This window comes from Pieris brassicae, chromosome 1, assembly GCF_905147105.1.
Source record: "Pieris brassicae chromosome 1, ilPieBrab1.1, whole genome shotgun sequence".
NCBI classification, from domain to species: Eukaryota; Metazoa; Arthropoda; class Insecta; order Lepidoptera; family Pieridae; genus Pieris; species Pieris brassicae.
Genome location: NC_059665.1, coordinates 11,576,426 through 11,600,771, shown reverse-complemented (window position 1 = coordinate 11,600,771; position 24,346 = coordinate 11,576,426). Strand labels below are relative to the sequence as shown.

At 44.9% G+C, this 24,346-nt stretch overlaps 1 protein-coding gene and 2 long non-coding RNA genes across 5 annotated transcripts; 2 read left to right on the top strand and 1 right to left on the bottom strand.

Annotated features, from left to right (window-relative positions):
* The first annotated feature begins 1,287 nt into the window (after positions 1–1,287).
* Positions 1,288–4,579, top strand: LOC123712492 (chymotrypsin-1-like). The gene is made up of 5 exons (XM_045665646.1): positions 1,288–1,397; positions 2,617–2,779; positions 3,176–3,425; positions 3,865–4,020; positions 4,299–4,579. Exons 1-5 carry the CDS (start codon positions 1,346–1,348, stop codon positions 4,437–4,439), a joined length of 762 nt encoding a protein of 253 aa, XP_045521602.1. The 5' UTR covers positions 1,288–1,345; the 3' UTR covers positions 4,440–4,579.
* Positions 4,580–6,001: 1,422 nt separating this feature from the next.
* Positions 6,002–9,297, top strand: LOC123712635. 3 transcript variants are annotated; one of them, XR_006754123.1, is made up of 4 exons: positions 6,002–6,153; positions 6,796–8,138; positions 8,225–8,614; positions 9,072–9,297. It is a non-coding gene; the product is annotated as an uncharacterized LOC123712635 (long non-coding RNA). The 3 variants fall into 3 exon arrangements; XR_006754124.1 differs by having other exon boundaries at positions 9,055–9,297; XR_006754126.1 differs by having other exon boundaries at positions 8,225–8,907.
* Positions 8,378–9,619, bottom strand: LOC123712754. Its single transcript, XR_006754130.1, has 2 exons — positions 9,558–9,619; positions 8,378–9,153 (listed from the first exon to the last, which is right to left on the bottom strand). It is a non-coding gene; the product is annotated as an uncharacterized LOC123712754 (long non-coding RNA).
* Between the last annotated feature and the right edge of the window lie 14,727 nt (positions 9,620–24,346).

Below are 24,346 nucleotides of genomic sequence, written 5' to 3'. Positions count from 1 at the left end.
ACCTGCAGAACGAGCCCCGTGGACGGCCTGAGACCCAAGTTGATAATGAAGTATTGAAGGCTATTGTGGAAGCGGATCCATCGCAAACCACGTCCGAGTTAGCTGCAGACTGCGGTGTTAGTGATAAAACTGTTTTAATTCACTTGAAGCAAATTGGGAAGATTAAAAAGCTTGAAAGGCGGGTACCTCATGAATTGACTGTAGCAAACCGGCAAACGCGCGTCGACTGCTGCGTTACATTACTGAACCGGCACAATAATGAAGGTATTTTAAACCGAATCATTACCTGTGATGAAAAATGGTTCTTTACGATAATCGGAAGCGCTCAGCGCATTGGTTGGATCCTGGCCAGCCAGCCAAATCCTGCCCCAAGCGAAAATTAACCCCAAAAAACTTACTTGTAAGCGTTTGGTGGACTAGTGCCGGTATTGTTCATTGCAGTTTTCTCAAATCTGGCCAGACTATTACGGCTGAGGTCTATTGTCAGCAATTGCAAACCATGATGGAAAAGCTAGCGGCTAAACAACCTAGGCTGGTCAATTGCTCCACGCCACTGCTACTTCACAACAACGCTAGACCACACACTGCACAACAGACGGCTACCAAATTAGAAGAGCTTCAATTGGAATGTCTTAGACATCCTCCGTACTCCCCGGACCTTGCTCCAACTGATTACAATTTTTTTCGAAATTTGGACAACTTCTTGCAAGCGAAAAAATTTAACTCGGATGGGGCAATCCAAATCGCCTTCACAGATTTTATTGATTCCCGTCCGACTGGTTTTTTTAGTAAAGGGATCAATGAACTACCTATGAGATGGCAAAAGTGCATAGAAAACAATGGTTCATACTTTGATTAATTAAATATATTATATTTTAAAATATTCGACTTTTTGTTCCTCCCATACAAAACGCCAATTTCATATGTAAGGACCTAATATTAGCTTTTGTTTGGTAATTAATTGTATAACTTTTAAATGTAATTATAATTTAGTTTTTGTTGTTTTTTTTATAAACTTCTTGAATATTTCTTTTGTAGAATTTCCCTTACTAGGGTTGCCTGGAAGAGATCGCTTGTTAGCGAAAATGCCGTCCGTTGCATCCCTCATAATTTTTATGTTATTTGTTTTTCTTTTAATGTAACGAAATACATAAATATACTCTTCTCACAGTTTTCCTTTTTACATAATTGCGTGAATTGCACGCGAATGATTCTAACAATTGATCTATGAATAAGGAAATAACATATAATAGACCTATATAGTATATATATATATGCATTCTGAATGTCCCCTTTCTCAATAGTATTGCATCGGTTAGGAAAAATTGGCGATTGAAATTATATAATGATGTTTTTGTATATAGTAAAATTGTTTGTCATTTCATGGATTATTCAAGGTAAGATTAATTGCTTGTTGAGCCTGGAGGAAGGGAGATGCGTGTCATGCGCACTAGGTTTAGTTTTATTAACTGTGAAGCCAGAGAAGTCATGCTTACACAAATGTGACTGAGGCGGTGGCGTTGTGACGGGTAGTTTAATTTCCTCAAGTATGGTTGAGTAAAACGATGGCTGGCTTACACGTCATGCCTGCGAACACGTTCCGGAAACTGGACAGCGAGGTTTCCGTTCAGTTTTGTAATTTAATACAAATAAAGTGCGGACCGTATCCTATATATATCCTTTCTGGTTTCTTCTATCTATATTTGCCATAGTCATTTTGTATGATGATTTGATATTTTAAAAGAGTAGCGAGAGATTGTTACGTCGGCTTTTTCTGTTGGCCTACACCCTCTGTCTTCCTTGCCGATGAGTAGAGATGTCTACCGATACAAATTTAATGACGAGAAATAAGTGATATCTGTATCTTATGTTCCATAATAAATATATTTTATTTTTTATTGAGACTTATTAAAAGTATCTGCCACAGACTGTGCCAACAAACCTGAATAATAATGAATCCGGGAATTAAACTTAGGACCTATTTATCCACCGTATTTTGATGTTACTAGTATTGAACATAATTAATAAATTCGCTCAACCAATAAGTATCTAATGCTGCGAACGTTAAAGGTACACTGCCGCAGGGACTAAACTTTATTATTTTCATTATTACCTACTACTATGTAGGCTAAGAAAATTCTAAATACTGTATATTTGCATGTTGGAATTTTTTTTTTCTCTTTATTATACAAAATAATATATTCAGAATATTTACATTAGAAAACCGCTGTGGTTTGTATTAATGTAACCATAGTAGACTTGTTTAGGAGCGCGACAATTGCATATAAAAGTAGTTAATAATATATCTATTAGTTCGCACCAAAATGTTCTTTAGGCCTTGGCCTCAGATTTCTGTATCTGTTTCGTGATCATTTGTCAATCTAATAGGCAAGTAGGTGATCAGTATTCTGTTCTGATTTTTGGGTAAGCCTCACGATGCTTTCCTACGTTCGAGCGTATGTTAAATACGTTGGGAATCGAACCTTGAACTAGATGAGGGTCGCACGCAGTAGCCACGAGGCCAACACTGCTCTATAGAACATAGTTATGAGTATTTATACATATAATTATTAACTTAAAAATGGATTTCGAAATGTTTTACAACAATTTGTACAGGTGACGCGCAGGAATCGAGAATTGTAGGCGGTACAGATGCCTCCGAATCGTTGGCTCCATACCAAGTGTCTTTAAGGAGAACCGACAGATTAGACTATCACTTCTGTGCAGGCTCTATTATAAGCGAAAATTGGATTCTCACCGCCGCACATTGCAAAGAAGGGTACGTAGGCATAGGACAAATATTCTAGCTGTTCCAGTATTACAGTGTGGGAGCTTTATAAACCCAATTGAATCAGATTATCATGGCAGGTCCATGTTCCATTTATGACGTTGTTTCCAGAGAGCCTAAGAAGAAGAGAGAAATGGGAAATATCCGTTTTGTTACTAATTACTTTTTACCTAATCTAGGTTATAGTTTAAATATTGTCAAATAATTGATTTTTTTAAACAAAACTCCAACAAAATTCAAATCCGCTGCTGATGATAAAAAATAAAATCAGACCCAGTGGATTTTGTATTCATTCATTTAAGTTAACTGTAATTTGCCGTCATATGCAACGAAATTTTTTTCGGATATTGATTAATGTAGAGAGCCCTAAATTCCTTAAAATTTTAGCAAAGAAGCAGACCAGATAACCGCAGTGGTAGGAACAAACAAACTTTCATCGGGAGGAGATCATTATGAGATAAATAAAATTATAATTCACGAGAATTTTGAAGCTGAGGTTCTCCATAATGATATAGCACTGTGTCAAATAAAAGGCGAATTTAACTTCAATGATAGGGTTCAACCGATAAGGTTAGGTTCAAGATCTTATATTAGACCTGGGTCGAGGTGTATACTGACAGGATGGGGATTCACAGACGTAAGTATATATATTTGTTTAAAAATATCATTTACGAAAAAATATTTAAGAATGTTATATTTTTGTTTTTAATATTCTTAAGCAAATTTTTATTATTCTTAGTGATTAGATTAGATTGTAAATTTTGTATGTTGGTGTGTAGAAAATAAACACCATTAGTTACTTTTTGGATAGATTTTTTTTTACAATTTGTCTTATATACGTTGCAAACTTATATTTCCAAGGCTTATTGTTCAATAAATGTATGAAGACATACGCCACGTTAGTCAGTATTTTAATTGGCTACGCCAGCTTGACGTCCAAAGCCGAACCTCTCGCGCACTGATGAGAAAATCAAGTCTCCAAACAACCATTTTCAATCACAATTTTCTATGTAAGCAAAATGTCGCAAAAAGCCAAATGAACCAAAAGCTTTTATCGTGAATAACACATTTTTCAGAACCACTTTACAGTCCCGGACACTCTTCAAGTGTTAACTGTAACGGTATTGAGTAATAGGCGATGCACAGAGAAACTGGCACCGACAAGATATTCTACGATTATTCAAAAAAACCAAATGTGTACATTGAATAGAGAATCAGAAGGCGCGTGTAATGTGAGTAGACTGGTATAATTTGGGTTAGGGCCTATCTTTATTAAGACTTGCCACGTCCTCACAAATTAGCCCTTGCTATGTAACGGTAAATATCTTTTATATATTGTGTGAAAACCAGCATCTCTAAGACCAAAGGTTAAAAAATCATCAAAAAAAACACATACAATTTGAAGCGCTGCTGTATTGTTACGTTTAATAAGTGCTAAAGGCGTAAATATATATTGCATACGATTATTGAATCATTAATGTATTCAAACACAGTATTGAATAAATTTCAGGGTGACTCTGGCGGACCTCTAGTGAGGAATGGAAAACAAGTGGGCATAGTATCCTGGGGGATAGCGTGCGCTCGAGGCTTCCCAGACGTATTTGTATATGTACCAGCATACTACAACTGGATCAATGAGCATATACAATAAATGAAATCATATTTCAATACCAAAATTTTTAAGCATTTTCATTATTAATGAAGCGGTTGTTGTGCAGTTATATTCTTAATCGTTTATTAAACATACATATACCAAAATGTAATTAAATAATATAAAACTACATTATAACATTAAATGTTATTATTTATACAATTCCTAGTAAACCTTTGACTATAGATTTATCTTCTCAAGATCCTTTTTAAGGCATAGTATATTGCTATCTAAGCTAAGGCTAAGAGTCGAGAAAACTATTGGGCTCCGAGATCAAGCAGGAAATGGAAGTTCGTCGACACTGGACTCGTCTGGAACGTACATTCTCATAGTCACTCCGAGCAATTATGCGTTATTCTTATCTTCAAACAAAATTTTATAAAAGCTAAATTCCTACGAATGGGTTATAGCCTACAATTCCCTACTACGAGAACTTCGTAGGGTTGTACTTTTTTATAAAAGGTTTTGAGGAACTTCTTTTGTACCTTTTCGATTACCCTATAGAATTCATGTGGAGACCGTATGATGCAGCTAGTTTCGAGATTTGATCTAAGTCTTCACAAAAAGTAGATGGCACGTGTCAGTCACAAAAGGCCAACTACTTTGGTACAGAAATCGGAGGTTAGGACTAAGGGTTGAAGCCATTTTGAAGTTATACTTGTTTTGGTGCGTTAGGGAGAAATGATGAGAGTTACTTGTTACGATGCGCGCGTTACCTAAAACCGAGTTAGCATAATAATAATCAATGGCGCTACAACCTCTTTAAGTGTGGGCCTCAGATTTCTGAATCTCTTTAATGATCATTTGTTAATCGAATAGGCAAGTAGGTGATCAGCCTTCTGTGCCTGACGCACGCCTTGGACTTTTTGGGTCTAAGGCAAGCCGGTTTCCTCACGATGTTTTCCTTCACCGTTCGAGCGAATATTAAATGCGCAATAGAAAAAAAAACCATTTGTGCACAGCTGGGGATCGAACCTAAGACCTCAGCGATGAGAGTCGCACGCTGAAGCCACTAGGCCAACACTGCTCTGAAGTTAGCATGGTCAACAAAATAAAAAATGTCAATTTCTTTCATTACCTGGAAATCATTTTATTGTGATATTTAAATAAACTTTATTTAACTAGATTACTAGAAGAAAACTTTCGATGTATTAATAACCTTTTATCTATTATTAGTGCCGTTTTTTCAACAAACGTAGAATAAACTTTTTGAAAAGATTTTTATCTTGTTACGACAAACAAGTATCATTTCTGACGCGTGTATATAAGTACACACACATGTTATTTTGTTTGTTTATCCATGGTTACAGTGATTTGATTGTATGTTTATCTTTGAAAAATCATATCTCTCTTTTCAGACCCCATATCTTCATCAATATATTCAAATTGTTTCGATTATCAAAAATTTTAAATAAGAATGAACTGGAAATATTATTACTTTAATTTTGTTAAATTTTATAATGTTATCAAAGCAATTTAAGTTTTGGCTTGTAATTAATATTTCTAATGAATTCCTACGATAACATTTTAATTAAGTGTGTAGTTTTCATTTAAAAACCATTTCCAATTCAATTTTTATTTTATTACTAATTATTATTTGCATCATTTCAAACTTCGGACGAAGTTGTTCCCTCAACCTAAAGGGAGGTTCCTCAACCAGGTCAACCACTGACTTGCCGAGTCAAAAGCCCTGGCTGATGTGTCACCAAGCCAAGTAAATATAAATATTTGTTCATATTGGTAACTAGGTAATCTAAATTTACTTTACAGTCCCAAATCAAAGTCGAACAATAATACATGAGATATCTAAAAGATAAAAACATATATTATTATTTTCTCTTGCTGGTTATATAGTTCATTATTGGAACGGGCCGTTAAACCTACACGTTTGGAAGTTTCTTTATAATTTATTCTACGACATAGCCCAAAGGGACGGATGTCCGAGCGAAGAAGATGCAAGCAACGACAGCATTCTGTCCTTATCCGATGTAGGGTATTTAAACCTAGATCTTTAAATAGCACCCATGGTGTCTGAAAACGCAAAAGCGCAATATCGTTTTTGCAATAAATATATTACTTTATGTATGATGACAATTATTACGTTTGAGTTTTCGTTGTTTTTCTAGGAATCAAGTAGTTGATTTGTTTAACTAGTGTAAATGTGTATTTGTGTGTGTCTTTTTAATAAATTATTTGATCCCTATGATTACAAAAAAAGTCTTCTTTTATATTACCAGAGACGTATTATTGTAGCCTGCCCTTATTGTAGCAGTTGCGGTGAGTTCTGTTTGAGTACAGGAGAATTTGGAAAATAAAAAAACTTCGAAACCAAATGCATTTAAACATTACTTCCCAGAGACGCCGACGAGCTTGCGAGGAGAGGCTCCAGAATTATGCCGACTGGCCCCTATCCGCACCTTCCCTTGTCCTGCTCGAAAGTGCGAACGTGGATTCGCCAAAGATCTACAGAACTCCAACATCACCGATGGTCACTGTTTCTTTAATAAACATCATTTTGTCCTACCATAGGCGAGCAATTCGAATAGTATTTTATTGTTTCACAATGAACTTTATTATTTAGTTGGCGTTGAAAGGATTTGTCTGACGACGAGCCTCGTGGCTCACTAGTTGGAGCAACTTCAATCTAATCCGTTTTCAATGTTGACCTCCCGTACAAAACTCCAAGCTTATCTCAAAGGCTAAATAAAATTATTATTATTGTATTGTTTCTGGTTACTTTAGTTTTGTTTCATAGTTAAATTTTTAAAAATACATTAGGGGATTCCTAAGTTTATTTTAACTAATTCCTAAAAGTTTGGTGGTCTTGAATCTAAATTGAGATTATTATTATGATCTGAAATTATTACCGACGGCTTAGTTCCGTATCAAATCTGGTTACAAACCGATTTGTAAGAACAAATCGTCATATAATCTAAATTAATAATCAGTGGATCGTGATGGCGATGCTTTCTTGATGATTTTTTTATAATAGTAGTTTATTTATTTGAAACAGAACCAATTTGTGTAAACAATCTGCAATCTGTTGTCGTTTGATAAATTAGGATTTGCAAAATAATTAACTAAAAATAATTTTAATTTGTTTTTGCTACAAACAACAACTTGTATCTAGTAAAAATATAATGTCATTCTCATTGGCAAATGACGCAAGTAGATGTGACATTGCCGTTTTGTGTTACGCGTTAGTTAGAAAAGAAATATTGCAATAATAAGTTTGCCACTCGTGCATGATAAATCATAATTTCCACACATAAAATACAACACATAGTAGATCGACTCATATGTGATGATATGTTGTACTATCATAACAGATTTTGATGTCACTGATAGTTTTCATTGTTTAAGTCACATACGTGATCATTATTACAGACTATTCTAAATTTGAAGTCGTTTTAACATTAAATAATTCCCCCCCCCCCTCTTTCGTGTGCCTTCTATTGCAAAAGTGAGTTGTATCAAATATTTAAAATTGATCTGTTCAGTCTGTAAAATATTGGAGATAACTGATAAGTATGATGACAGTTTCTATAACTGTCCGGTCAACATAAACATTTGAAATAAAAAATCCCGGAGAAATGAATTTTGGTGGAGAGCTGGGGTTTACCATTACAAATAAAGTTTTAAAAAGGTTTCTTCTCGATCCCACACAACGTGATGTAGTAGGTATCCTCCATCAATAATGTAAGTAGCATTTGTTCGATAAACCTCAGTATTGATTGATTGAAAGCAATCGTAAAATGATGACATTGTTGTTTTACGCATTCCAGCTGCATCGAAGAGTGATAAGGGGCTAATTCATACTCAAAATTTCAAAGGATCATGTGTACACGTGGCTTATATGTGCATATCATGTATAATGTGACTCTTAGCATCGCGATATCTCAGCGGTGGTAACTCTTAGGAAAAGAATTGTAACATACCATTTTTGTAGAGAATTTAATATCTATATATACCTTTGGCTTGAAACGTTTTTTGAATTCATTATACTATATATTATTGTATACTAATATTACACATATTAAAGGTGCGTTTATTTGGATAAATGCACGAATTGTGCACGTGCAATTGTATAAACGTAAAATTTTGGTAAAAGTACAACTAAAACCCCGTCAGGAAAAAAGGGCAATGTCGCCCATTGGTGTGGTAGTGCTAGTGCGGTAAGTTAAATAGGATACCTACGACCGGGATATTAACATCACTAACTTCTTTAACGTTCACTTGTTTTAAATCATAAAAGCATTTTATACATATATATGATAAATTAACATTTTGACTCTTTGTCATCAGTCAGCCATCTATTTCCAAGAAGTGGAAACAGAAATTTTAAATATTTTCGAGTTAAAATTTACTTTGGTTGCGCCGACTCATAAAGCCCACTATGTTTGTTTGATTTATTATTTTAGTGTCAATATGAGAGTAATAAATACCTTATTAAACATTATTAATAATGGTATGTGATCTAGATACCTTATCATAACGCGTTTATCATAATTTATATTTCGTGTGTTGCATCTTGCGTTTACCGTTCTTGCAGTAGTGGACGAAGACACATCACTGTAAACTTAGTTTTCAATAGTATTTCTGGTTTAATCTGCAGGGAGGTTTCTTCTGCAGGGAGACTCTGGTGGACCCCTCATGAGTGATGGTGTTCAAGTTGGTATCGTCTCTTGGTGTGTTCCTCGTGCAAAGGGGAGACCTGATGTTTATACAAAGGTATACAGTTAAGTGAAATGAATAAATAATTAAATTTCAAATTAGTAGTTATAGTTTTGTTGTGTAAATAAAAAAATATGATACAATACTACTTTTGGTTAATAATAATTGTCCAGTGGCATTACAACCCTACATTAATTAAGATATCTCTTTGAAACTAAATATATATTTAGATTAATAAAATAAGAAATATACATATAACTGTTTGACATCAGTCGTATTTCTTTCATATTAGTGATTTAGTTCATCACAATACTAACGCCATCTATTGACACAAAGTCATATCTAAAACTGTAAAAATTTCAAAGTGATATATTTTTTTTAATTATTAGTAACAGATAAAAAGTACAGATGACATAGACAGTATACAAAGCTAAAACAGATTACATGGATAAACAAAATAGTTATCACCCCCAAGCACTTTCACGAGCCGGAAGCAGTTATTTAAAACAAATAAAAAAACTAGTTATTTAAAACAAATAAAAAAACGATTATTCTAAAACTATAAAATTCATAAATTAGGAAATACACGATAAATATAAAAAATCATTTAATATTTTTTATTCATCGGTTTTTCATACTAAAAAAAATCGATTAATAAAAAAATCTATATTTTATGCAGAATGTCACATCTCTACTCTTCAATAGAAAAGTAGAAAATGTACGGTTTGATTACAAATTTCAATACATTTCACAAAATTAAAAAAAAAAAATTAATACTTAGACGCAACTCCGGCGGCAAAAATTACTTGGAAGTGTTCCAATCAAGGTCCCCCAAGACACCTACATATTCAGAATCATCAATTTGGGTCATGAAAATAAAAATCCAACCCTTTTTATTCATGTAGGAAACACAACAGATACATACTCTATACAATAAAAAGTAAAAAAAAGCATAAAATTAACACACACATCCACAAAAAGTTTCACTGATAAAAATAAGATACACAGCAATACAATACAAAAAATTACAGCAGAACGTTATTTAAATAGACAATACAACCCAAAATTTATAAATCAGGAGAACGACAAACATACAAGTAGCTATAATAAAGAAGAAAGATACAAGGCTTGAAAGATAAATGAATCTTTAGGTTGTTTTGGTTTATGTTGATTGGTCCTTATTTGGTTAAAATAAAACTTCCTAATAATTCGTTGAGAAGAGGTGAAGATGGAATGTGGAATGTGTTTATTTTTTTTTTTTTTTTTTTGAAGAAGGAATCTCGCTGTTGGCCTTAAGGGCCTTTACAGCTCAGCTCGGGCTGTTTTGGCGAGCGTAGCTCGGCCAGAATGGCGTTTTATCCCGCGGCTAGCGCAAGGGCGTCTCCTGTGAGACTCGAACCTCGGCTTGGGCTGTCGCGGGGCGGTCAATCGCCTGAAGGGCAGGACGGAAGCTCACTGGAGTGAGCGAAGTGCGAAGTAAAGATCCTCGCCTTCCCCGGTGAAGGCGGTTTTGTACCCTAATCTGTGATTGGCTATTTTTATTATTTTTGGCCGCGCGGGCGGCTTTTAATTTATCGTTTGCTACGGTAATTGGATCATCCGGATCCGTTAGTATGTGTCGGGGCCTCCTACGAGCCTTTTTTGTCGGGAAGGGGTAATAGTTGATGCTATTACGCACCAGCGGATTGGGATGGTGTTTAGCCTTGTCAAAGTGGCGTGTGGACGCCAACTTCATCCATTGGGCTATGGTAGGGAGCTCCAGGTCGTGGTGGAGATCGACGTTTCTCACATAGAAGGGCGCACCGGTCGCGATTCTCATGAATCGCGACTGAAGCACCTGTAGCCGGTGAATATAGGAGGGGGCACAATGCGCAAAGACTACGCTAGCGTATGTCATGCACGGTCGGATGCATGCCTTGTACAGGGTCACCTTGTGTCTGAGAGACATTTGACTCCTTTTATTTAGGAGGAAATGAAGGCGAAAGAGGACAAAATGGGCCTTCTTGCGAACGGCGGCTATGTGCTTTCGGAAAGACATGCCGCTATCGAGCGTGACTCCTAGATATTTGACGGACTTTTGCCATGGGATGGCTTGCCCGTATAGGGTTACCTCTGTCTTGAGGTGAAATTTATCCCTAGCGTTAGCACCGGGGTTGCCCCTGGCAAAGAGAACTGCTACGCTTTTCTCGGGATTTATTTGGAAGCCCCATTTCCGAAACCATTCGCCTAACGACGTGGTAGCGGTCTGGAGTCTGTCCACGATGACACCTCTATCTTTGTGGGTGGTATAGAGAGCGGTGTCATCGGCATAGAGGGCTAGCTCCACATTGGGAGCCCTAGGGATGTCGCCGGTATACAGCGTGAACAGAAGGGGCGAGAGGACCGAGCCCTGAGGGACTCCGGCCATGATGGGGCGAGGAGACGATAACGTTCCTTCTACGCGATAGCGCATTGAGCGGTCGGACAAGAAGTCGTGTACGATACGCACGAGTCTTAGTGGCACATTAAGGTGGTAGAGCTTGTAAACCAAGCCGTTGTGCCAGACCTTGTCGAAAGCTTTCGCTATGTCGAAGAAGAGCGCACCCGTGGCTCTCGGTTTCAGGGAGCTATTCATCCCGGAGAGGATGTGCTCCGTGATTCGATGGACTTGATGAACGCACGAGTGGGCCGGCCTGAAGCCAAACTGCTCATCGGGAATGAGCCCCTTATCTAGGGCAAAGTCTAGGAGGCGCTTTTTAAGTACCTTCTCGTAAAGCTTGCTAAGCGTATTGAGAAGGCTGATAGGGCGGTAACTAGTGGGGTTGTTACGGGGTTTGCCTGGTTTGTGAATACCAATGACAATGGCCTCTTTCCACTGCGCCGGGAAGGTGCAGTTTTCAAGGAGGCAATTGAAAATGGACACTAGTAGGCATATCAGATGGGGTGGGAGGCACCGGAGGACCTTGTTCGAGATGGCGTCGAGACCTGGAGATTTACGAGGCAGTGAATTCTTTATTAGAGTTTTGACCTCGGCGATCGATGTAGGAGGGAGCGGCTCGGGAGGGAGGGGCAGTGCTACGACGCGTTCGACCTCGCGGTTCACGTGTTCGACGTGCGCCGGCTCGCTATGATAGAGATACGGGGTGCACTGCTCCACTAGGTTGACGGCTAAGCACTCGGCTTTTTCGTCGTCATCGAATGCGTCAGGCAGATTTGGACGCTTGAGAGGGGGCATGGACGCCACCGTGTCGGTTTTAAGGGAACGCGCGAGAGACCAATAGGCCGTGTGCGAAGGTGACAATTCGCTGGTAAGACGGTCCCAGCGTTCGTTTCTAATTTCCCGCATGCGCTCTTTGACTCGGCGCTGCGAGGCGCGGAGTGCTCTGCGGTTTTCGTCGGTCGGTGCTCTGGCGAAGGCGCCGCGTTCTTCTCGGTCAATAGAAGCCTCGCGTCCGGGGGAAGCTCCCAGCGTTGAGCGAACTCATCTGGGACCTTCCGGGACGACTCGGCGACCTTGGTCTGAATGTGATTAGTGACCGAGGAGATCGCGTCTAACGCGTGAACGGACGAGACTAAATTGTCGGGGACATTTGGGAGGGCAGAGGTGTCGGCGGGCTTGAGGGCCTCGTCTAACTTCTGCCAGTCGACAATGGACTTGAACCTCTTCTCTCGAGTGTTAGGAGGGCCGAATTCAAAGTGAACCGGGAAGTGATCCGAGTCTAACTCGTGTAACGTCTCTACGCTTCGCGGCTGTAGTGCCACGTTACGTAAAACCGCTACGTCTATGACGTCCGTTGAGAGAAGGCTGTTGCCTGTTATGCCACGGCGAGTCGGTTGTATGGGGGCAATGACGTTGAAATTGAGCACGTCTATAAGCCTATTGAGGGCTAACCCATTAGGGTTTTGTTTTGAACTATTCCAGTCCCCGTGTTTGCTATTGAGATCCCCGACTAATAAGACCGAGGGGCCCATCGCAAACAGGGTTCTGAGATCGCTCTCTAGTATGTCCTTGGCGGGAGGGAGGTACACCGACGCGATAATAATCGGCTGATGGCCGGTCATGGCTACGCGCAACACAGAGCACTCTATGTTGGTAAGGGAGGGCGGGTCTAACGGCGAGCAGTGAAGCGCTCGTCTATAATAAATGTGCGTACCGCCTTTCGCCGTAGGTCGGTCGTTTCGCACTACGTTGTAATTCGCGAATCTGGGAGCGCGAACGCTGGGCTTGAGGAAAGATTCCTGTACTAGGAAAATATCTATTTGGTGGCGAACGAGGAAATCTCGAACCAAATCTGCCTGCGGCTTGAAACCGTTTGCATTGAAAGTCACTACGGACAGTGATCGAGCCTTGATCCTAGACGTGGTCGTAGCTATTGCGGTGTGGTGGAGTCTGCAAATTGTCGCACGGACTTAAGGAGCTGGACGTGCTCGATTACAAGTTGCTTCTTGTCTTCCGCGTTATTGGCGGATTTGAAAGCCTCGGAGAAGGCGACAAGAGCGTCTATGTCTAACGCGTCTACGATGCTAAACGCGAGATTTAAGGCGTCGCGGACCTTTTCTGATTCCGCGGCGGCCTCCGCCGTGTGGCTGAGGGCTTTAGCCGGAGGGCTCACCTTGCGTGTGGGCCTCGCCGTTATGACGGGGGTCGGCGCCGGCGCCTGGGAAGGCTTCACGGCTGCCGATTTTGTTGGTAGAGGCGGGAAGGCCTCTGACGTGAGCTGGGGAGGGCCCTCCGTAACGGGGGGCTTGGTCCAGGCACTATTCTTAGGAGGTGGGGCCGGCGCGTACGTGGGCTTTGCTCCCGCGCCACGACGGACTGCATCGCGCCCCGCCGTGCGCCCAGACGTCGGCTTATGCGCCTTGGGGGCACGAGGGCACCCGCGATAATTCGCTGGGTGGCCCTGTTGCCCGCAAAGCACGCACGCCGGTGGCTCAGCGCACGGAAGCGTTCTTTTGCAGTCCGCCGTGCCGTGGTCGCCTAGGCACTTTACGCACCGTGCCCTAGCGAAACAGTTACGGGCCGCATGCCCGTAGAGTTGACAGCGGTGACACTGTCGTGTGAAGGAACGTTTGAGGGGGGTTTCAATCCTCAGCCCCGAGAGCTTGCAACACTCTCTCAGGCTAAATATCTTTTTCCCACTCGGGGTGGGATGCGCAGCGGCGGGGGGCGCAGGTTTTCCCGATAATAGGGAACTAAGATCCCTCTTCGGAGGGTTGGCGGCTTGAGTGGGCCTTTTGGCGGGGGGACCGCCGTTGGCCGAACGCTTTTTCTTCCGACCGACGGTTTGAAAGCCGTCGCTTTCGGAAGATGAGATTAATGCGGCTTCGTCGTCTGTTACCGCCGGAGCGGATTGGGTCGACATGACCGAAGAGGGGCGTGAATTTTGTCCCGTCTCCTCATCGCTGGCGCTTCCCACTTCAGGGAGTGGTGAGCGCGAGCGCGAGCGAGATCGGGTAACGGGTCGAGATGCCTTCCCGGAGGCATTTTTCTTCGCCTTACGCGGCGATGGCGACGGCGAACGTGGTGAATCCGCGGTTACGGACTCGTTAAAAGCCCGCAATGCGTCGGGGAAGCGCTCTTGGAGAAAGAGCAGAATTCTTCTTATGTCAGGGGGTGGATCCCCGGACGCCATTCTGAAGGCGGGAAGCCAACAGGTTGACGACGGGTGTGTGTACCTAGTTTGCCTAAGTGAGGTGAGTACCTAAGCTAGTGATTTTGCCCTACAATGTGGTGTGTCTCCGCTGGTGATAGCGGAGGTGTGGTTTGTCACCGACCTAACCAGCCCGTAGGAGATTGGGTATAAGAGCCCCTACGGATGTGACAGGACCGAATGTGTTTAATTTTTAAAAACTAGATTTATATACAAAAGTTATCCTACACTGGCCACTAGTGGTAACATGTGGTAGCAAGATGCGAAGGGTGCGTAGACAATAAAATCGAGGCGCGGCAAAAAGTTGTCCTTTTCTGCTCGCAACCGTCGAAGGGTACGAACGTGTTCTTCTCAGAACAGTTTGATATCGTGGTCTAACGATAACGCCAATTAACTGTTCTTTTCAGAACAAATTATTGTTTCATGACGATAACGTTTACAACTGTCCTTGTCAGGACACATCACTGTTTCATTACGACACGTACTAATCACCTACAGGATTCCCCCTCTAGCGAAGCGTACCGGCAGGCGTATAACGCGGCCTCGGCGAGTTGTTCTTGTAGGTATTGAGGTGTTCCCAGTGTCTTGTTGTTTCAGGTTGTTGTCATTTTGATGTTTCAGGCTATTTGATGGTTCATGTAGTTCGCTCGCACTTGATGTGTTTTGCTTGTTGCAGGTACTCGTTGTTGTATCAGTAGGCACATCTTGCTCGGCGATAGTGTAGGCAGGTTTGAGTCTGTCGATAGAGATATTCATTTCACGGTTAGGTAACTGCAGCGTGAATATCTTGCTGTCTCGTTTCAGCACGCGATAGGGTCCGTCGTAAGGTGCTTGTAATGGCTTCTTTACGGCGTCTATGCGTACGAATACGTATTCACATGTTTGCAGGTCGCGGTGTACGAATATGGGTTTTGTGTTGCTGTGTGGTTGACTCCGCATTGGTTGCAGGTTACGTATTGCGTCGCGCACCTGATCGACGTAGCCAAAGTCCATGATGACGTCATTGCGGGTCGTTGATAAGAAATCACCGGGTAAGCGTATGTTGCATCCGTAGGTAAGCTGAGCGGCGCTGACGCCGGTGTCACTTCGCATAGCGGCGCGTAATCCGAGTAGGACGGTTGGTAGCTCGTTGATCCAGCTTCTTGCGGTCTGTAGTCTTGCTTTTAATGTGACTTTAAGGACACGGTGCCATCGTTCGATGATACCGTTACACTGTGCGTGGTATGAAGTTGTACGCGTTTTTTCGATTCCTAGTAAGCGAGAAAGAGATGCAAATACTCTGCTTTCAAATTGGCGTCCTTGGTCCGTTGTTATTGTTACAGGACAACCGAAACGGGAAATCCAACCTTCGTATACCGCTTTGGCGACGTCTTCAGCTGATATTTCGCATAATGGGTATGCTTCGGTCCATCTCGTTGCTCTGTCGATCATTGTCACGAGGTATCGATGACCGCTAGCCGCGGTAGGTAGCGGACCAACGATATCAATGTGAACGTGTTCGAATCGTTCGGTTGGTGAAAAAATTGATAATCGACTTGATGTGTGGCGTTGTATTTTGGCGCGCTGACACTGTAGGAATACTTTTGCCCACTTGCCGACGTCTGCGTTCATTGAGGGCCAGAAGTAACGTTGCGTAATTAATTTCCTCGTAGTCTTGATTCCAGGGTGGCTAACGTTATGTACTGCGTTGAATGCGGTACGTCGGTATTCTTCTGGTAGGTACGGACGTAACTGTGAGGTTGAAGTTTCGCAGTGTAATTTGATGTTTGAGACGGGCAGGTTGACTTTCTTGAAACATAAGTTGCTCTGTAGACTGAGTGCTTTAATGGTATCGCTATCGCGTTCTTGAGCTTCTGCAAGTAGATTGTAGTCAATCGGCGATGGACAGGTGATTGCTTCGACACGTGATAATGCATCTGCGGCTGCATTTTGAGATCCACTGACGTGTCATCAGTGGTAAATTCGCTGATATAAAGTAGCTGTCGGGTGCGTCTCGGTGATTCGCTGTTTGTATTTGTTTTTGTGTAAGCGAAAGTTAGCGGCTTGTGGTCGGTAAATATAATTATTTCTCGTCCCTCGAACATTTTGCGGAAATGTTTGACAGCCATGTAGATGGCGAGTAGCTCTCGATCGTAGGTACTGTAGCGAGTCTGTGCGTCGGTGAATTTCTTCGAGAAATAGCCGAGTGGTTGCCATGAGTTGTTGATAAATTGGTTGAGTGCGGCACCAGCTGTTTTGTCGCTAGCGTCGCTGAATATAGCAAGTGTCGCCTGGTGAGACGGATGAGCAAGTAAAGCGGCGTTTTTTATGCTCTCTTTACATGCTTCATAAGCTTGCGTTGATTCAGTGGTCCAGTCGATCTTAGTTTTGTCACGCTTCTTGACGTTGTGCAGGTAGGTATTTAACGGCGCTTGTATGGTGGCGGCATCTTTGATATTTTCACGGTAAAAGTTTATCATACCGAGAAAACGTCGTAGTTCTTCTACGGTTTGTGGTTTTGGAAAGTCTGTAATAGCTTGTACCTTCTCTTGGGGTGGCTGTATTCCTTCCGCTGTGACTTGGTGACCGAGGAATTTCACAGTTGGCTGGCCGAAAACACATTTTGATGGGTTGATGGTGATGCCGTATTCTTCTAGTCGCTGTAATACGATGCGTAGATGTTTTCGGTGCTCTTCCTCGTCGATTGATGCTATGAGTAGATCATCAACGAAAGGGAATACGAAGTTGAGTTCGCGCAGTACTTCGTGAATAAAGCGTTGGAAAGTCTGTCCGGCGTTCTTTAGACCAGGACACATGCGCGGAAACTCGAAAAGACCAAAAGGTGAGATGATGGCGGTTTTCTCCACATCTTGCTCGCTGACTGGCAGTTGTTGGTACGCGCGATTGAGGTCGAGTGTGGAGAAATTTTTCTTCCCTGCGAGTTGGTATGTGAAATCACGTATGCGTGGTATGGGATACCGATCGGGCTTGGTTATGGCGTTGAGTCTTCGGTAATCGCCACACACGCGTAGGTCTCCATTCTTCTTTGGCACGACGTGAAGAGGTGATGCCCAAGGGCTTTTGCTTGGTCTGCATAACCCTTGATCGATCATGTTTTGGAATTCCTTCCTGACCATTTCGTAACGATGCGGTGCAATGGGGCGTGGCTTGCAGTGAAGGGGCGGTCCATTTGTTTCAATGAAGTGTTCAACGGAATGTTTGGGACTAAGCTTCATTGAAGTGATTCTGGTTGTACCTGGGAAATCTGCTAGTATGCTGTGGTAATTTTGCTCAATGTCAATACTACGAACTGTAGGTATGTCTGCAGTACTGAGTTGAGCGTTTGTTACCAGTTTTGTTTTCCCGTCGATCAGTCTTCTGTTTTTTACGTCGACAATGAGGTGGTGGTACTGCAAGAAATCTGCTCCCAGGATTGCCTTAGACACATCTGCTACGACGAATTTCCATGTATATGGTCTTCGGAGGTTAAGATCGAGTTGGAGTGATTTCTCTCCGTATGTTGGAATGACCGTGTTGTTGGCGGCGTAGAGTTGAAACGGCAGTGGTTTTTCGCGTGAGCCTTTTGTCTTTGGTAGCACGGAGATATTGGCTCCTGTGTCGACCAAAAAGGTAAGTTTCGTTACCCTGTCGGTAACGAAAAGGCGGTGTGATGATTCGGTAACGCCGGTTCCCGCCGCGGCCAGCGTTACTTTTAGTTTTCCGACTGGTTTATGGGCTTGAAACTGCATGGTGGTGCGCATTTCTTCGCGTCCATACCATAGCGATGATGGTAATAGCAGAACGGCATTGGAGATTTTTTCCAGCTTCGATCTTCCATCTGTGACTCTCGTCGGTTTTCGTTGCGCTTTGTTGATGCGTTCCGCGAGCGTGATTGTAAATGGTAGCGAGAACGACTGTTGCGGTAGTTGTCGTGCGGTTGTACTCGTAGCTCGGCAACTTCCAAAGACAACCTTCTTATTTCACAGATGAGGGTGTCGATGGTTGGTTGTTCTGGAATTGGTGGCGATGCTACAGGTGTGAAAGGCGTTGCGACGGCAGCGATGTGTTGCGACGGCGTGTGGACTTCCATCATCTTGTCAGCTGGCTGGGTTTCTGGTCTCCAAGCTCAACTTGCGACAGTAGCTTCTTCGTTTGTGCGCTGTTAGATTCTTCGTATAGCGATGTTAAACGGTCTTTAATGGCGTTGTAGTAATCTGCTTCCGGCGGCGAGCAAATGAGATCAGCGATGTTTTGGATATCTTGCTTTTCAAGCTGTGCGATGACCATCTGGGCGAGCTGGGCCTGGATTCGTTTCAGATCGGCGTTTGCTGCTTCGAAACTGCAGAACCAGAGGAGCGGCTGGTCGCGCCAGAATGATGGCACACGGAGCGACAGGGAGATACCGGAGACTTCTTGGCTCGACGGATGTGATGAAACTTGACGCTCTGCACCGGAATTTTCTGTGTTCGTCATCTTCAATTTTCTTGGTGTTCTTCTCGGGGTCACCACTTTAGGTTGTTTTGGTTTATGTTGATTGGTCCTTATTTGGTTAAAATAAAACTTCCTAATAATTCGTTGAGAAGAGGTGAAGATGGAATGTGGAATGTGTTTAATTTTTAAAAACTGTAGATTTATATACAAAAGTTATCCTACACTGGCCACTAGTGGTAACATGTGGTACCAAGATGCGAAGGGTGCGTAGACAATAAAACACTTCGCTTCCGACCGCCGACCCGTGCGGACGTCTGTTCAGTGCTCTCTCCGTGTGAGTCATCAGTGCTCTAGTGCTCTCTCGCTCGCTCGCGTGTGAGTCATCGCCGCTTGCCGCTGTACAGTGCGCACGCGCTGTCCGACCGCTGCCTTGCTGCCTGCTGCCCTCTCATTGGTCAGTCCGATCGCTGCCTTGCTGCCTGCCGCCCTCTCATTGGTCGCTTCGCGTCTTCGGTGTTTGGACATCGGGTTGAAGGCTGCCATTTATGAACGCGGGTTTACCTGCGGCCCTCAGATAGCCACCTAACGGTGCCAAACGGTTATCTGTTGGTTAACGCCTTGTGCGGGAGTGTTTTTGTCCGGGGTGCATACACCGTGCCTTTTTCAAGGCGCGTAACAGCCCCTCCGCTTCCTTCAAGTCCTGTGCACGGCCGGGCCTCCTGGTAGGCACGTATTGGGGAGTAGGTACTCCAACTACTCTCTAGCAACCGGCTAAACACAGTTCCACTGTCCTGTCACATCCGTAGGGGCTCTTATACCCAATCTCCTACGGGCTGGTTAGGTCGGTGACAAACCGCACCTCCGCTATCACCAGCGGAGACACACCACATTGTAGGGCAAAATCACTAGCTTAGGTACTCACCTCACTTAGGCAAACTAGGTACACACACCCGTCGTCAACCTGTTGGCTTCCCGCCTTCAGAATGGCGTCCGGGGATCCACCCCCTGACATAAGAAGAATTCTGCTCTTTCTCCAAGAGCGCTTCCCCGACGCATTGCGGGCTTTTAACCGCGTTCCCCATCGCCGTCGCCGCGTAAGGCAAAGAAAAATGCCTCCGCGAAGGCATCGCGACCCGATACCCGCTCTTGCTCGCGCTCGCGCTCACCACTCCCTGAAGTGGGAAGCGCCAGCGATGAGGAGACGGGTCAAAATTCACGCCCCTCTTCGGTCATGTCGAACCAATCCACCCCGGCGGTAGTGGCAGACGAAGCCGCAATAAACTCATCTTCCGAGAGCGACGGCTTTCAAACCGTCGGTCGGAAGAAGAAAAAGCGTTCGGCCAACGGCGGTCCTCCCGCTAAAAGGCCCACCCAAGCCACGAACCCTCCGAAGAGGGATCTTAGTTCCCTCTTATCGGGTGAACCTGCGCCCCCCGCCTCCGCGGACCGCATTAAAACCCCCCCGCCCGTATACGTTAGGGACAAGGGTGCCTGGCCGGCCCTATCAAAAATTCTCGACACAAAGTCGATAAATTACAAGGCCCGAACGCTAAGGGATAACCTTTGCGTTCAGGTCTTTTCATCCGACCACCATCGATTTTTAACTTCATACCTTCGCTCTGAAGGTATCGGTGGCCACACCTTCCCCCTACCCGAGGAGCGCGTTCTAAGGGTAGTTATTAAGGGCATTCCCAAGGAGATAGACTCCGGGATTGTCCAGTCGGACCTCATTGAGCAGGGATACCCCGTAAGGGATGTATTCCGTATGCTCAAGAGAACAACAAAAGAAGAGTACGACATGGTACTCGTTGTCCTCGATCCCACCCCGAGTGGGAAAAAGATATTTAGCCTGAGAGAGTGTTGCAAGCTCTCGGGGCTGAGGGTTGAAACCCCCCTCAAACATTCCTTCACACGACAGTGTCACCGCTGTCAACTCTACGGGCACGCGGCCCGTAACTGTTTCGCTAGGTTAGGTTAGGCTAGGCACGGTGCGTAAAGTGCCTAGGCGACCACGGCACGGCGGACTGCAAAAGAACGCTTCCGTGCGCTGAGCCGCCGGCGTGCGTGCTTTGTGGGCAACAGGGCCACCCTGCGAATTATCGCGGGTGCCCTCGTGCCCCCAAGGCGCAAAAGCCGGCGTCTGGGCGCACGGCGGGGCGCGATGCGGTCCGTCGTGGCGCGGGAGCAAAGCCCACATATTCGCCGGCCCCTCCTCCCAAAAATAGTGCCTGGACCAAGCCCCCCGTTACGGTGGGCCCTCCCCAGCTCACGTCAGAGGTTTTCCCGCCTCTGCCAACAAAATCGGCTCCCGTCACGCCTTCCCAGGCGCCGGCGCCGACCCCCGTCATAACGGAGAGGCCCACACGCAAGGTGAGCCCTCCGGCTAAAGCCCTCAGCCACACGGCGGAGGCCACCGCGGAATCAGAAAAGGTCCGCGACGCCTTAAATCTCGCGTTTAGCATCGTAGACGCGTTAGACATAGACGCTCTTGTCGCCTTCTCCGAGGCTTTCAAATCCGCCAATAACACGGAAGACAAGAAGCAACTTGTAATCGAGCACGTCCAGCTCCTTAAGTCCGTGCGACAATTTGCAGACTCCACCACACCGCAATAGCTACGACCACGTCTAGGATCAAGGCTCGATCACTGTCCGTAGTGACTTTCAATGCAAACGGATTCAAGCCGCAGGCAGATTTGGTTCGAGATTTCCTCGTTCGCCACCAAATAGATATTTTCCTAGTACAGGAATCTTTCCTCAAGCCCAGCGTTCGCGCTCCCAGATTCGCGAATTACAACGTAGTGCGAAACGACCGACCTACGGCGAAAGGCGGTACGCACATTTATTATAGACGAGCGCTTCACTGCTCGCCGTTAGACCCGCCCTCCCTTACCAACATAGAGTGCTCTGTGTTGCGCGTAGCCATGACCGGCCATCAGCCGATTATTATCGCGTCGGTGTACCTCCCTCCCGCCAAGGACATACTAGAGAGCGATCTCAGAACCCTGTTTGCGATGGGCCCCTCGGTCTTATTAGTCGGGGATCTCAATAGCAAACACGGGGACTGGAATAGTTCAAAACAAAACCCTAATGGGTTAGCCCTCAATAGGCTTATAGACGTGCTCAATTTCAACGTCATTGCCCCCATACAACCGACTCGCCGTGGCATAACAGGCAACGGCCTTCTCTCAACGGACGTCATAGACGTAGCGGTTCTACGTAACGTGGCGCTACAGCCGCGAAGCGTAGAGACGTTACACGAGTTAGACTCGGATCACTTCCCGGTTCACATTCAGACCAAGGTCGCCGAGTCGTCCCGGAAGGTCCCAGATGAGTTCGCTCAACGCTGGGAGCTTCCCCCGGACGCGAGGCGTCTATTGACCGAGAAGAACGCGGCGACTCGCGCCTTCGCCAGAGCACCGACCGAGGAAAACCGCAGAGCACTCCGCGCCTCGCAGCGCCGAGTCAAAGAGCGCATACGGGAAATTAGAAACGAACGCTGGGACCGTCTTACCAGCGAATTGTCACCTTCGCACACGGCCTATTGGTCTCTCGCGCGTTCCCTTAAAACCGACACGGTGGCGTCCATGCCCCCTCTCAAGCGTCCAAATCTGCCTGACGCATTCGACGACGACGAAAAAGCCGAGTGCTTAGCCGTCAACCTAGTGGAGCAGTGCACCCCGTATCTCGATCATAGCGACCCGGCGCACGTCGAACACGTGAACCGCGAGGTCGAACGCATCGTAGCACTGCCCCTCCCTCCCGAGCCGCTCCCTCCTACGTCGATCGCCGAGGTCAAAACTCTAATAAAGAGTTCACTGCCTCGTAAATCTCCAGGTCTCGACGCCATCTCGAACAAGGTCCTCCGGTGCCTCCCGCCCCATCTGATATGCCTACTAGTGTCCATTTTCAATTGCCTCCTTGAAAACTGCACCTTCCCGGCGCAGTGGAAAGAGGCCATTGTCATTGGTATTCACAAACCAGGCAAACCCCGTAACAAACCCACCAGTTACCGCCCTATCAGCCTTCTCAATACGCTTAGCAAGCTTTACGAGAAGGTACTTAAAAAGCGCCTCCTAGACTTTGCCCTAGATAAGGGGCTCATTCCCGATGAGCAGTTTGGCTTCAGGCCGGCCCACTCGTGCGTTCATCAAGTCCATCGAATCACGGAGCACATCCTCTCCGGGATGAATAGCTCCCTGAAACCGAGAGCCACGGGTGCGCTCTTCTTCGACATAGCGAAAGCTTTCGACAAGGTCTGGCACAACGGCTTGGTTTACAAGCTCTACCACCTTAATGTGCCACTAAGACTCGTGCGTATCGTACACGACTTCTTGTCCGACCGCTCAATGCGCTATCGCGTAGAAGGAACGTTATCGTCTCCTCGCCCCATCATGGCCGGAGTCCCTCAGGGCTCGGTCCTCTCGCCCCTTCTGTTCACGCTGTATACCGGCGACATCCCTAGGGCTCCCAATGTGGAGCTAGCCCTCTATGCCGATGACACCGCTCTCTATACCACCCACAAAGATAGAGGTGTCATCGTGGACAGACTCCAGACCGCTACCACGTCGTTAGGCGAATGGTTTCGGAAATGGGGCTTCCAAATAAATCCCGAGAAAAGCGTAGCAGTTCTCTTTGCCAGGGGCAACCCCGGTGCTAACGCTAGGGATAAATTTCACCTCAAGACAGAGGTAACCCTATACGGGCAAGCCATCCCTTGGCAAAAGTCCGTCAAATATCTAGGAGTCACGCTCGATAGCGGCATGTCTTTCCGTAAGCACATAGCCGCCGTTCGCAAGAAGGCCTATTTTGTCCTCTCTCGCCTCTATTTCCTCCTAAATAAAAGGAGTCAAATGTCTCTCAGACACAAGGTGACCCTGTACAAGGCATGCATCCGACCGTGCATGACATACGCTAGCGTAGTCTTTGCGCATTGTGCCCCCTCCTATATTCACCGGCTACAGGTGCTTCAGTCGCGATTCATGAGAATCGCGACCGGTGCGCCCTTCTATGTGAGAAACGTCGATCTCCACCACGACCTGGAGCTCCCTACCATAGCCCAATGGATGAAGTTGGCGTCCACACGCCACTTTGACAAGGCTAAACACCATCCCAATCCGCTGGTGCGTAATAGCATCAGCTATTACCCCTTCCCGACAAAAAAGGCTCGCAGGAGGCCCCGACACATACTAACGG

What these genes read in the sequence shown, in the direction of transcription:
- LOC123712492 (XM_045665646.1), top strand. Translation starts at nt 1,346, where the DNA reads ATGATGTTTTTGTATATAGTAAAATTGTTTGTCATTTCATGGATTATT. An exon ending in CATTTCATGGATTATTCAAG is followed by an intron (nt 1,398 to 2,616) that starts GTAAGATTAATT and finishes CAATTTGTACAG; the next exon opens with GTGACGCGCAGGAATCGAGA. An exon ending in CAGGATGGGGATTCACAGAC is followed by an intron (nt 3,426 to 3,864) that starts GTAAGTATATAT and finishes CACATTTTTCAG; the next exon opens with AACCACTTTACAGTCCCGGA.